Source organism: Trachemys scripta, chromosome 2 (assembly GCF_013100865.1).
Source record: "Trachemys scripta elegans isolate TJP31775 chromosome 2, CAS_Tse_1.0, whole genome shotgun sequence".
NCBI classification, from domain to species: Eukaryota; Metazoa; Chordata; order Testudines; family Emydidae; genus Trachemys; species Trachemys scripta.
Genome location: NC_048299.1, coordinates 195,785,841 through 195,801,139, shown reverse-complemented (window position 1 = coordinate 195,801,139; position 15,299 = coordinate 195,785,841). Strand labels below are relative to the sequence as shown.

At 38.7% G+C, this 15,299-nt stretch overlaps 1 protein-coding gene across 1 annotated transcript in view; it reads right to left on the bottom strand.

Moving 5' to 3' along the window:
* PIEZO2 (piezo type mechanosensitive ion channel component 2) overlaps positions 1 to 15,299 on the bottom strand; it is a gene marked incomplete in the record, with an annotated part of 436,326 nt that overhangs the window by 46,881 nt on the left and 374,146 nt on the right. Inside the window, 5 exon segments of the mRNA XM_034762599.1 lie at positions 693 to 758; positions 2,294 to 2,405; positions 5,767 to 5,870; positions 11,538 to 11,609; positions 12,732 to 12,853. Coding sequence (XP_034618490.1) covers positions 693 to 758; positions 2,294 to 2,405; positions 5,767 to 5,870; positions 11,538 to 11,609; positions 12,732 to 12,853 — 476 coding nt within the window.

Genomic DNA, 15,299 nt, shown 5'->3' with positions numbered 1-15,299 from the left:
GCACTCTCAAGTTCCATTGGAAGTTAGAATCAATGGGATTTAAGGTCATTCATTACCTTGCAGGAGACATTCAATTTCTTGCAGTATTGGTCCCTAACTGAGCCAGAACAGGGTGCTCAGCAGTGCACAATATATAATAAATATAGGGTCCTGGCTCTACTGGTCTTAAAATTTGAAGGCCAGATCCTGCACAAGAAAAGTCAACAGAAGTTTTGGCACTGACTTGAACGGAAGCAGGACTGGATCCTAGATAGGCATAATACAGTACACAAATATATAATACATATACATCCACTGGCCAGAAGACTATGCAAATGTTGATGTCTGTTTGATACATTGGGGAAGAGCTTGAGAGTATTTGCTTCTATTGTGAAAGACCTTTTCCTTGGGATTTTTAAAACTACTGGATAAAACACCTGAAAGTGAGAACACCTCTGTACTGTCAGGGAAGTGGACTGGATGATTTAGTAGGTCATGACCTCTTCCTCTGTGATTTCATGAATGAATATGTCTGTCTTTGGTTAGACTAGAGTCAGTTGTGATTCTGACTGAACAGATGAAAGCTGGAGAGAATCACGTTGCTTGTATGTTGCCGTTGGGTTACTTACATATTGACCACATGGTAACGCCATTTATCCCCGCAATCACAATTACAATGCAATACTAGTGCAGCCTTCCTTCTGCCTGCATACCTGGCCCATCTGATTTCTTTTTGACAGGTTCATCTTCTCTCTCTTCATGTTCTACATCAGTAGCACCTGCCAAATTAAAATATAAGCAATGAGTAAAGCCTTTCCCACAGAGGTTAACATGTAAATCCCACTAGAATTGAAGAGAGATTTCATGGTTATTAAAAAGTACTTGGATACATCCAGTCTTAGCAGAACAGGTTTCTCCAGCTCTCACAGGATCCCAGTGGGAGAAAACATTCTAACAACATATTTGGAGTTGGTCCATGAATGATACGGTTTTATTTTTTGTAAGGACATTTTGTTTATCAATTACTTTAAAAGCCAGATCCTTAGCTGGTGTAAATCAATGCAGTTGCATAGATTTCAACCGAATTATGCCTGTTTACAGCTGCTGAAGATCTAGCCTTAAAAGTTTGCTGGTTAATCCTCTAGAAACTTTAATATCCTAGCATACCTTTTTAAACCTACATTTGCCTTTAACTCATTGAACTCTAATACTTTCATGCTGATTGAGAATAAATGAATTGACAACAGCATGAAGATGGACCCGATTAGCTGAAACAAAGCAGAAGGGTTGTTTTGAATCTATCATGTGCTATTTTATTTAAGCGTAACAGTCGTTATAGTGCAGATATTTGCCATTAAAAAAAATCACAGACATGACTAAGTGGGTCAAAGAAGTGACCCAATAGTATCTGATATATTAACATAGCTGTTGTATCTTTAGTGACAGAAGAGAATTAAATAAGTACCAGAGGAAGGTACCAGATAGAGGGACTTCTAATGTAACTGCTTCCGGATGAATGTTTTTTTCAAATACACATTGGCAAAAATACTTCTGATGAGTATTTCTGTTTTTTTAAATGCAGCAAAAACTCAAGAGTTGTAAATCATTTACAAACTAAACATTTCAGAGTACATAAACAGTTTTGTGATGCTAAGAAAAGAATGTTAAATTTGAATGTTTTTTCTTTGCTGCCTGTCAAATGCTGCCTAACAAAAGCCTTATTAAAATCAAGATATATCACATTTACTGCTTCCAAACTATCCACTAGGCCAGTAACCCTGTCAAAGAAGGAAATTAGGTTGGCCTTACATGATTTGTTTTTGACAGATCCATGCTGGCTATTCCTTAAAATCTTATTATCCTCTAGGTGCTTACAAATTGCTTAATAATTTGTTCCAGTATCTTTCCAGGTATCAAAGTTAGGCTGACTGATCTATAATTCCCTGGGTCCTCTTTGTTCCCCCTTTTAAAGATAGGCACTGTGTCTGTCCTTCTCCAGTCCTCTGGGACCTCACCCATCCTCCATGAATGCTCAAATATAATTGTTTCAGCTAGTTCTTTAAGTACACTAGGATGAATTTCATCATGTCCTGCTGATTGGAATACATCTAAGATATACACATATTTTTTAACCTGTTCTTTCCCTATATAGGCTTGTGTTCCTTCCTCCTTGCTGGTACATGTTAAATGTTTGGTCACGATTAATCTTTTTAGTATGGTTGCCTGCTACACCAGGGATTGAAAGAAGAATTAATTTTTGCTTCGTTTGTTTGTTTAAAGGAGACTTCTGAAGACCATCCAAAAGCATACACACCATCCCCAGATCCTTTTCGCCTTCGCTTGTCTTCCTTCCCAAACTTTTTCTTCTCTTTGCGCCTCTGTCGAAGTGCAGTTTTAGGATCAGTAATCCAGGCCTGATACACAAACTGGAGGAAACAAACTCATTTATTTCCAGATTCTTCATGTTTTAAAAGTAAACAGTAAAGTAAAACACACGCAGGAATACATATTTAGGGTAAACAGAGGGGTGAGCAAACATTTTGAATCCCAATCCAAACACCTTCTCTGCAGATCTGCTGAGTTTTCTTGAACTGTTTTCGTCAACATGAAACCAAATGTGAAAATGCTCGTGGATGAACTAAGTTTCATAAGAACCCACAAAAATTTATGTTCGGGAATTAAATTTGGGAATTAACATAGTGTTGTACATTTGGCTCACTTCCCCCAAATCTTTCGAATTTATATTTCTCCTGTATCAGCATTACAAGTAAGGTGCAAGGAAATGGAAACTTTAACAGCAAGTGTTATAACCAATAATCTAAAACATCAAAAATTGCTATTAATATTTCAATGCTAGTATTTGTGTTGGCAAATTTCAGATACTTTATGTGATTTTCTTTCCATCTGAGGATTACAGACAGAGGTCTAGTAGTCTACAACTAATAACCAGGAACTCCTGAGTTTTCATCCTCATTTTGACAATAAACTTCCTCTGTTGCTTTGGGTAAGTCACTTAACCTTTCTGTCTCAGTTTCTCTATCTGGAAAATGGAGATAATAATATTTACATGCATCCGTGGGATTTCATGGGGATGAATTAGTTAGCAGGCCAAATCCTGCTCACCATACTCACATTAATCTGATTTCCCTGAGTGAGTAAGCAGGAGTTTGTCAATGTTTATTAAGTGCTGTAGCAGTGCTAAGTATTATTACCATGTAGTAGTAGTTTGGATAGCTCTGCTGAGGGTGTGGGGAAAGGTTACTGAAAAAAGCAATAATATTTTTTTTTTTCCAGCACAGCATAACATGAAACAGGAGCTAAAGGCATTAAATACAATTTCATAGCAATTTGATACAAAAGATGTGTTTTTGTTTTTTTTATGATTTTCATTCAAAAATGAAAATCATTTGCAACTGGCATTCTTCATTTCTAGTCAACAGAAGTTGTTAAGCAAGGAGCACATGATTTCATGCATGAGAGGAAAATAAAGCAAACTAATACAAGCATGCACACAACAACATGAGCAAACCTGTGTCTCAGGGAAGCTGGAATTGTCCATTACAGGAGATAACATTGTGAGTGTTCCTTTTGTTTATTTGTTTTTGCTATTTTACGAACAGAAATCACTCCGAGGCATTCTAAACACAATCTTAAGAACTTTCACAAAATTGTCTTTTCACTGAATTTACAGAAAAGGAAATCTTCAGACTGGTTCTGATTTGTGAACGTGTGCTCAATAATTGTGAGGGGGAAATGATCTGGGACAGTAGGGAAGCTGGTCTCTTTCCTAGTCTCTTAAGGTCAGCTATTTTATTTTTACTAGGCTGCTGTGTCCAATGCAAATGCCATGTGAAAAATGTCTTGGCATAGGAGGCATGGAATCCTCTTTGCTTTTTAAGGGGTGTTTGTTAAGGGAGGGGGATCTAGAGGAATGTTTATCCAATTTTAATAATGACTTGACCTAACATACCACATTGGATACTATAGGTGAGGCGCTGTCAAAGTCTACTGTTGAACAGCTTGTAATCATACTGTAAATAGAGGAGAACATAGAGATGATGGAACAGACTGAGATAATGGGGGAAAGGAAGAATGAAGAAAAGAAATGAAATTAATAAACGGACTATAACTCTAGTTACGTTAAATGACAGGGTATTTCAACTTATGCCAGGGAAAATATATATCTTGCTTTAGAATTTCAGTATTGGACAACACTTGACAAGCAAGAACGTATAGGCTTATGGTCTGGTGTGGTTAATCAATAACGCATTTAGTGCTTACTCTAAAGTAGTATCATGTTGTGTATATGGAGTGCATTACCACGAGCACTATAAAAGGCTGGAATGTGCTAAATTTATTTGAGGAAGACAAAAGAAAATGCTAAGGATGCACAGATCAGATTTGTGATGATCTAGAACTAAACTAAAGTGCTAGGACAAGGAGTTTGGGACAGAATGTGTATTTTGTTAGTTTACTTTAAATGTCTTACCAGCTTTCTGAGAGAGATTACCACACTGTCTAAAGATGCATGCAACTTGATGTGACTCTCTTATAATACCTTAGATAGCAATATCAAAAGAAAACTAAAATTTGCATCTGCATTTTCTCTCTGAGGTCATAGTTAAAATAAGACAGACAACTTATTGTAGTTTGCACACTTCAGATAGTTCAACTGATGACATTTGGACTCTCACAGCTTTGGACTCTCACAGCTCCTCAGACAGTTCATACAAGAGGAAAAATGCAGACAAAGGCAGTTGGGTACATTATGCCAGAATATTATGTAATGAGGGCACATACTGCACACTAGCGAAACGGCAAATACCTTTGCTGCTCTGATTAAATACTGAAGAATAGTTTTGGGCAGTTTAATGATAGACTTTGGCAAGGCTAAAATGGCTGAAGCAAATTTCCCAATAGCTCTCTACAAAGGACGACAAAGGAATAGCAATTAGTAGAAAAAAGAAAAAGTATTAATAAAAAGTTATCTTCTGTATTATTGTAATTATATAATTGTTATTAAAGGGTTTACATTAATTGAAAACAAATGTGTTATTTGCCATAAACTTTCAGTTAGATAATTATTGAGCTTTTGTATTACCCTAATAAATAAAATGCTTATATAAAGCATTATCTCTAAGTCCATAAATGTAAACCCTAGTGAATGGTCAAGCTGATAAAGATATCATTATAATCTCATGACAGATGATTGTTAGAGGCAATTTATGGTAAAGGCAAATAGAGTAGTTAAAAGTAAATATTTAGTAGGGTCTATAACAAACAGCAAGTAAATGTTAGTATTGTACTAAAGCTACACACATACACAGTAACGGAAGTTGTATGGAACGTGGAAAGCTGACCAAGCAGTTGACAAGCTACTCACAAGCTAACATACTTTTCTGCCTCAACCCAACTCTCTGGCAAAAATGTACAGTATTAAGAGCCATATTCCACCCTCAGTTCTCATGTGCACAACTGGAGATGCGTGCATGGATCAAGAGCCTTATATGGTCACAGCTCCTGGGTAAGGGTAGGATCCTCTAGTCTTAGAAAGCAATGATTTCAGTCTTGAACGGTAATGTTTTAACAATATGAAAAACAAAGGACAATATCAAGTATTTGAGACATCAAATTTAGGTTTTGTTTAAAAGCTAAACATCTGGCACCACCTAATATTAACAATTACGGTCAGCTTTAATATATGAGAGTATGTTATGAGATGCTTTTATCTTAACTCAAGATCTCTCAGTAAGAACTTTAACTGACAAGCACATTACTGTAAAATACCTGGAATGCAGATCTCCTCCGAGGTTCTTCATCATCTTTTTTTTCATCCTCCTCTTCTTCTTCACTATCCGTCTCAAATAAATAATAATCTCCACTTCTGACCACTAAATGAAACAAAATATTTGCTTATTTCTTGTCAAAAAGGAGCTCTAGTCTGAGCTGAGCCAAAGATGTATAAATAACCAGCCAGTCATTAACGGACTCCAAAGCAGGAGAAATGGAGATGAAACAAGAGATGAACAGGACTTGGTGTCGGACAGATTATTTGGTGTTAGAGTATGTGGTACTTTGGGCATGACAGAGATAAGAATAAACTAAGAAAACATCACCACAAAGAGGAACAGGGCTGGCAAAATGTAAAGAAAAAGCTTGAAGTAGACCAAGTTATTACGTTAAACTATTTGACAGGAACTTGATACATGATTAAACCTAAATGTATCAAGGATTGATGGTTGCTTTCATTTGTTAGAGATTAAAATAATCTCAGCAGGTAAATTAATGATTTTACATAAATTGTACAACTGGACAAAGAGTACAGAACTGCTTTTTTAAATGCTGAGGCATCCTTTAAAAACTACATAATGGGATGTCTGAGTTATTTTCTTCAAACTTTTAAGCTTTGATGAGGTAATGGAAAACCTTGGCTTGTTTAAAATGAATCTCTTTATTATTATTAAACATGATCACAAATGAGGTTTTTGCCCATGGATTCAAAAAGGTTCTGAAACCTCCATACATTAAAGATGCAGCGTGAATGAACTGGGCCTTATATCCTTGAACAGAAGCATTATTTTGGTATGTAATAAGGTAACAGGCCTAACATGAATGAACAAGGGAAACAAAAGAAATGAAAAATAAGATGATGAGCAAGAGAAAAAACAAAGTCATGGTATTACGTTTGGCAGTGAAGAATGGTAAAGTAATACCTGCATGTAAACGGAAAGATTTTAAAGGAATAGTTACTTAGACTAAATATCACATAGTCACCTAAGACATATGGAACAATATATATTTATATAAAAAGTGTACATTTAACCCTCATTATAAACCTCTAGAAAAATAAAATTAGCTTCAACCCTAGTCAATCATACCTAGCAGTCTGTATGTCTCTTTTCTGCTCAGATGGACACTAATAAATCATATTAAATCTTAAACCTGAGATGAAAGTTGCCAATTCTCTATCCAAACATAGACATGGTATAAGTTGCCATTAAAAACAGAGGCAGTCATGTCTGCTCAGGTGGACCTCTGGGGCTGTGCAGATCTCCATTTAATCAATGGGACTCTGTGGGATTAAGAGTCCACCTGAATGGATCTGATTGCAGAATTGGGATCACAAATCTTGACTAATACAAACATGTTGAAACAAGTAAAAATATTTTACACAGGCCTCTAAGAATGTCCCCAGAAGAGATGTTAAAAATGAAAGCTTACAGAGATGTTCATAATGTAAGGCCCCTAACCTGGAGCTGTTTTTCAGGAAAAATTCCAGTGGGGCTGATAACCGAAGTTGTCCCCACAGACAGGCCAGCAGGATGAGATCCATAGTCTGTGTGATACTTAGGGGTTAATATATTGCAGAGTATTGCTTGGTATGATCTGTCATACAGTAGCAACTACAGGCCCCCTTAAGTCTGGAGCCCCACTGTGCTGCGGTATTGTACAAACACTCACGTAAATTCTCTCTCACAGTTGTGCACTCCAATATTTCTGAAGAGACAGTAATGTAACAAAACATTCCTCTAACAGCTAATAAGGAATGTTTTAATTGAAAAAGAAAGTATGACTGAACACCACCACCACACTCTGGCAGATACATCTTAGGATGGAACAGAGAGCACATTAACTGCCTAGGGCATTATTAAAACATTTAATAAGTAAAATAATTAATGGCCAGATTTGTGCCCCATGAATCCACTCACAGATCCCCTCCCCCATTCCCATTGAAGGAGGGGATTTTGTGGCAACATTCCTCTTTTTTCCCCATGCGTCATAGAGAACTCTGCACTGATGTGGGAATTTGTAAGGGAGGAAGGGGCAGGTCAAGGGAGGAGTAGGGCTGGAGGAGTGGGAACTGTACTATTTTCTCCTCCCCACCCATATTGGGAATCCCCATTTGGGAGCTATCGGGACAGCTGGGAGCTGTCTGCATCACTCCATTAGAGCAGAACTGTTAAGGATGGGGATACACAGCCAACAGAGAAGCAAGGGACCTCTATGGAGATGGCTCTGGCACCTGCTGATCCATTTAGGGCTCAGGGGTCTGTTCCACAGGGACTGGAGGAGCCTTGCTTCCCTCACTGGAACAGTTTGGGAGACATCTCACTGAGGAAAATCTCACAGATGTTTCCCACCCCATTGTCAGAGTGTGATTAGAAGGTATCTGAGTGCATAACTGTATAAACGAATGAATGGTCCAATTAGCAAACATCAGAACTGGTATCAAACACTGAACTCCAGTAGCGCAGGCTCCTCAACAGAAGTAAACACACCTACAGGCATAAGCCAAAACACTAAAAAGGACATCTCTTTAGCTTTTTACGGAAAGTGGGTATAGAAATACTAACAAGTATTTACAAATGGTGGCCCTTCCGTGGAGAAGACCTTTCTTTCAGTCTATATTAATATCCAAATTGTGGGCCTGATCCTGCAAACACTTACTACAGTAAGTACTATTGTGCTTTCTACTCTGTATAGTCCCCTTTGTTTGAATGGACACGGTAGTGAGTCTGCATGGCAGGGCATGCAGTGTCTGTAGGCTCAGGCTACATGATGCTTTCCATAAATTTCTGCATTATTGCAATAAATAATTTAAATAATGCTCACTGCTTAAACACCAAAATTCATGTTGTTCCCTAAGAACATGATATAATGAGGGTGAAATGAATCAGAAATTGCTGAAATCAAGGCCTTATTGGGCAGTTCTTCTGTTTACTACAAAACCAGTATGAGGGTTAAGACAGACCATATCCAATTCCTTCCAAAAATATTGTAGTTTAAAATTGTAAGAAAACAGTTGCTAATTGTAGATTGTGTTTATTTTGTTGTTGTTGTTTTAAATGAAACTGAAATGACAAGAAGCAAGCTTTTGAAAAAGGATAGGTCTCTCTAAAGCAATATTATGCTCTTTAGAAACAGAAAGACATAGGCACAGTTTACTTGTGACTTGACAGAAAAAGGCATGTAATATACTATAAAATACTGTCGGCAAGAACACACATACACAAAAATACGGAAGTGGACACAAAGAGCATAAAAATATGTCTGAAGGGAAAAAACAAGCAACTCTTGAGGTGCAAGATTGAAAGTGATAATTCATAAATGTTTCAAATGTTTCAGTTTAACTTTGCACTCTGACCAGTACCATATACTCAGTGATGAGCTCCCAAAATCCTAATAACCAGTTCCCTACTGGGTTCTCGGCGGTACTTCAGTGGCGGGGGGAAGTCTTCACTCGCTCCGGGTTTTCGGCGGCATTTCAGCGGCAGGTCCTTCACCCAGAGCGAGTGAAGACACCCTCCCACCCCCCACCGCCGAAGTGCCGCCGAAGACCCGGTAGGGAACCGCGCTGTGAATACAAGCACCACGTGCCTGTCTCCCCCTCCATCCAACCCCAACCCACGTCCTGCCCCCAACTGCTCCCCTGAGAACCCTCAACCCATCAACCCCCCTGCTCCTTGTCCCCTGACCCCCACTCCTGAGACCCCCCCCACCCTAACTGCCCCCCAGAACCCCACCCAACTTGCCCTGCTCCCTGTCCCCTGACTGCCCCAACCCCATCCACCACCACCCCGAAAGACCCCCGGAACTCCCACGCCTATCCAACCCCCTCGTTCCCCATCCCCTTTACGGCCCCCCAGAACCTCCATCCCCTCCAAGTGCTCCCTGCCCCTTATCCACCCCCTCCTCCCAGCCCTGGCCCCGCCCCCTTACCATGCTACTCAAAGTGGCAGGAGCTGCAGAGCTGCCGAGAGCGCTGGCGCCCGTGGGAGCGGAGGAGGGGCCGGGGGAGCCTCCCCAGCTGGGAGTTCAGGCGGGCTGGACAGGACAGTCCCGCGGGCCAGAGTTTCCCCACCCGCCGGCCCCTTTAATAACCGGTTCTACACCGGCTTCTAAATTTAATAACCGGTTCTACACCGGCTTCTAAATTTAACAACCTGTTCTTGCAAACCGGCTCCAGCTCACCACTGCATATACTTGTTAAATAGCTGATTCTGACTATCATGCAATAGATGACTTCTGTGAGCTAAGATCTAGTAACTGGACATATGAGTTTAGGTAATTAAGTGCCATACCCTGTTCTCTTCTGATTTATAAAGGGTGTAAATTAGGGTAGAACTGTCCATGTATTATCAGGCTAGCTGTACTGAGTTTTAGGGCTGTAAAGGAATTAAAAATATATTACGTATGTGTTGTATTATATATAATATTGAATCGAATTCTGCTCTCAATGAAACCTGTGTAAATCCTAAAATAATGGTGTAAACTAGAGTCAATAGAGAACTCCATATTTATCCTAGTGAAAATGAAAGCAGAATTTGGCCAAACAAGTTTGATAACAATTTGAGCTCAATCTGCAAATGTGGGAACCTTAATGGGATGTTAATTCTCACTTAGGCACTAAATGACTTTTTTTTTTTTTTTGGCATGTTCAGATGATTAGATGCTTATCTAGTTGTCTAAATCTGGGATGTAGATGGCCGATTAGGTGCACACTGCTGAAAACTGGCTTCACAATGGGCTGGATCACAGCCCCATTGAAGTTAATGAGAATCTTTCCATTGGTTTCAATGGGCTTTGGGTCAGGGAGTATTTAAATACAACAGTATTTATTAAGCAGTTCTGCTATTTTAAAAAAATAATATTTAAATAGAGAATCTCTACATTGTGAAGGAATGTTTCCTAAAGTTTTCCCAGAAAACAAAAGTCTCTCTGAAGTCTCACCAACAAGGTCAGAGATTTTGGAAGAAGAGCTTCATGGGCACCATCAGTTCCTATCTCAGAATCATGAATACATTTGTAGGTCTCACATTTAAATGCTTTCTATTTATACAAGGTGGGATTTTCTAGAGCCTTTAGCCTAACTCTACTCTCACTGAAGACAACAGTAAATCTCCAATTGACTTAAGTGGAAACAGAGTTAGGCAAAGTCTCAACACTTTTGAAAACATCACACCAAATCAAGGTTCACATGGTTACTGAGGGCACTCATCCTACAGTTCTTACTTAGGCTAACTTCTCATTGACATAACTGATTAGTGTGATTTTTAAATAAGAATATTTCCCATGCACCTGGCTTAATCCCATTCTCAGTGAAGGCCATGGTGGTCTGTGCATGAGATGACAATTGGTGAACCATCTATCTTTGAAAAATAAAACTAGTAAGGACTAAGCTCCAGCCCCGAATGCACACGATTAATCAGTATTGGCAAAACTTCCACTCTCAAATTTAAAACCATTTTATCATCTTTTCGGAGGCTCCCCCTTCTGTGTGTGTGAGGTAGATTCTTTTGGTTCATGTTTTTCTTTGACTTGATATCATTGCAAATGGTCAGAAATACCTACATCTGCGTTATGTGCAAATACAGAACATTGCTTATTTGGCCCCTTGAGGTTTAAAGTTGAAATCACTGGTTTATACAATCAAGAACTCTATCAAGTCACAATCATAAAACCATGCATAAAACAAACAAGTTGTGGGAATGCCTTCATTCTGGTCAAGGATATAAGGGGTAAATCCATGTATTTGTAAGATGATTGAGAAAACCTACTGGAAGCATGATCAACCCAAGGCCGCCACCACAGCTTTTTTTTGCCCTTGGTTTTCTCTTTGTCTGCTTCTCCTAAAATAAAATATGGCCAAATATTAATTTTACAAAATGAGAAACACATTTTTACACTTTGTTTAATCACTTATTTTTTGCAATAGATCTAAACTGCATAAGCACATAAGATTTCAACTCTATTAAATATACTCAGTATGAATAATATTCATGATTTAAGAGGTAGCCCAGAATGCTAATGATTTATCTTACACAGTAAATAAAAAAAATAGTATTCCACTCCAAGTACAATAAAAAAGTTTATAGTTTATATATATATATATATATATATATACACACACGCACATACACACACACACACACACACACACACACATATAAAACTCATTGATGGATTTCACTGATTTTCCATAAAACTAATGGAAAATAAACAAAAAAAGGTCTACATAGATGTCCAGTGATATTTCATTTGTAAAAATTTTATTGTCTAATAGGCATAAAACTTGCTTGTAAATGCTATAAACATGATTTGGAAACAGTTTCTATTAATCATCGATGAAGTCAATTTCTGAAAAAATAATCCATTATTTGTTAATACTCTGAAAAATAAAATGCATTCATAAACACAAAGCTGTAAAAGCACATTTCAAACGCCAATAACTTTTTGATCCAAAATTCAACCCCAGTTAGGTATGATTGGAAACAACGGCATTTCATGATATTTTAATCTATACTGGTTCAAACAATAAAAGATGTTTGTGTATTTCAATGGTTTCAAAAAACTCACAGCAGCCAAGAAAAGGTTGCTTGAAAAATCGTAAATCTTTCTCTTTTTGAAACACTAATTTTTTTTATAAATACAGCTGTTGCTCAAATAAATGTCTGTCATTCAGTTCCTTGCTAAAAGACACAAATTTAACCAAAAGGTATGTCTGTTTACCTGAAAGCAAATCATTTTCTCAAAATGGAAGTACAAAAGCCAGATATTTATCTGGATGAATCAAGCTTTAAAATGGTATTACACTAATAATGCCCACCACATCAGTATCTCTCTCTCTCTCTCTCTCTCTCACACACACACACACACACACACACACACACACACCGAGTGCACCTATTGAGTTTCTAGCACTGAGCTCCAACTTCTGATACATTTATGGCATGGAAACATGCTAGAGGTACCTTCATCATCATCTTCAGAGGCCTTTTGAATTTCTTGCCCTTCTGTTGATTCTTGGGTCATGCTCAGCATTCTTTCTTTACCCTTTTTGTATTTTTGTTGCCTGGCTTTGATGCGGTCCATCCTAGAAAATGGGATATCATATTGAGTCCTTCACCCCTTTGGACCCACAGAGAAACATGACTTTTAAATATACATTACTTATATGTATACATACACACACGCGTGTGCATGCACACACACACACACACACACACACACACACACAGGAAATTCTGGATGGGATTTTAATAGATTCTCAAATGACTCTGCCATTTGCAAATAAGATCTCCATCCTACACAGATGTACATTAATCTCCCATTTAAAAAGCAGTTAAGGAGCCCTGGAGATGAGCTCTCCGTGGCCCTGTGAGATAGACCAGAATTGAATCCAAGCCCCAGTGTCTCACTCCAGAGGCTGGCAGGGTGTGAGAGTGCTGTGCAGACAGAGCACTCAGCCTGGAGACTGGGAGTGCCTTGTGTCACATGGCTGCCCTAGCTGATTTACTCTAAGTGTTCAACTTATTTCAGGAGGGAAAATGTGGAACAGTAAGTTGGAACATACATACTCACATTTTCCTCAGTTCAAGCAAATGGCCATTTTACTCCATGTTTATAGTATAAAAATTCAGGCTCAGTCCTGCCAGTCAGGCCTAGTCCTGCACTGGGGGCTATACTGCTGTAGAAGGAGCTCTGGGGGGGAAAGCTGCCTCATGCAGAATTTCTTTGGAAGACTCCCACAACTCAGCAGGAGTGTGAATGGTATTACACCCCTTCAAGGGGTGCAGCGTCCTTCCTCCTATGCACTTGTGGCTATGGCCCTAACTCTGTTGGGTCTTCAGTTTTGTTCAAATGTAGCATGAGATGCAGGGACTGGGGGTTGGAGATTTCTTATGCCCTCCTTCCTCTGAGCCTGAGGAGCCATCTCCACGATCTGGTGCTCAGTAAGAGACTGATCCAAAAGCCACTGAAGTCAAGGGGAGTTTTTTGATTCACTTCAATAGGGTTTGCATCAGACCCTTAAGTACCCAATTTTTGCAATAAACAAACAATTTTTTGAACAACTTGTTTAGACTCATCAGGGTCAAAAATTCTAGTAACTAAAAAGTGTCAACATAATTTTCTGTTGATGGATCTGATCATTCGTTAGAAACAAATTATATTCTAGGTCTCTAACTACACTATAGTACATATTCAGTTATATATTTGTACTATAATCCAATGGATGATCAGATTTCTCTTTTTTCCTTGTGTTCAACTACGGCTGGAATTTCTCTGTCAATCAAACTGGTACAGTTGTTTTTTATTTCCCCGCTGTGTAGGCAGCTCTCGATAGTCTATTGATGTGTATTATTGAATAAAATCAAACAAAGCACTCTTTGGCTTTGTTTTTGTTGAAATCCGATTTACTGCAAACACAAAACAATGATTTTTGAATACAGTACATTGGATTTTTGTTTGTTTGTGTTTTTAAGTAACATGATCACCTTGACCTCAAACATGTCTATGAAGAATTAAAACAATGATGACGTCCCGCACAGGCATATCAATTTTTTACACTTAGGATGAAATTCACCCAAATGCATAGCAGCACCATCTACAGCACTTATACACCAAAGAAAAGATTTACAGGAAGAGAATGGCTCCAGAGGAAAGCTTTGTAATGACTTCAGTTGGGCAGGTGTGGACTTGACTGTTGGTAGTGGGTCAGGTGAAGGGTAACTGGATGGATGTTTAGGCATGTGAGTAGCAGATAGATAGGACTTTTAGCACTTAGGGAGGCACTGAAGGCAGATGGGAAAATGAGACAAGAACATTAGCAAGATGTGATAGAAGCTGAGTGGCTGGGTTGGCTTTCTGGTTCTCCAGACCAGTCTGAGTGAAAGAAAATATTTTCAATCAAGATAAAACAGATTCTTATCCTGGGCAAAAGAAGCACAAACTAAATGAAAGAACCTACACACAACAAAGGTCATTATGAATAAAGACACAAGAGGTGAAATCCTGATCATATTGAAGTCAGTGGGGGTTTTGCCATTCACTACCCAGCTCAGATCCACAGCTTTGCTGACTAACCCCACTGCTACTGAAGTTTTTGTTTTTTATTCTGTTTCCTGTATCTCAAGGTGCCACTTGGTAACCTGTGCCTCCAGCAGGATTTGGTTAATCTGGCTCTCCAAGTATCAGAGGGGTAGCCGTGTTAGTCTGAATCTGTAAAAAGCAACAGAGGGTCCTGTGGCACCTTTAAGACTAACAGAAGTATTGGGAGCATAAGCTTTCATGGGTAAGAACCTCACTTCTTCAGATGCAAGTAATGGAAATTTCCAGAGGCAGGTATAAATCAGTATGGAGATAACGAGATTAGTTCAATCAAGGAGGGTGAGGTGCTGCTAGCAGTTGAGGTGTGAACACCAAGGGAGGGGAGACTGCTTCTGTAGTTGGATAGCCATTCACAGTCTTTGTTTAATCCTGATCTGATGGTGTCAAATTTGCAAATGAACTGGAGCTCAGCAGTTTCTCTTTGGAGTCTG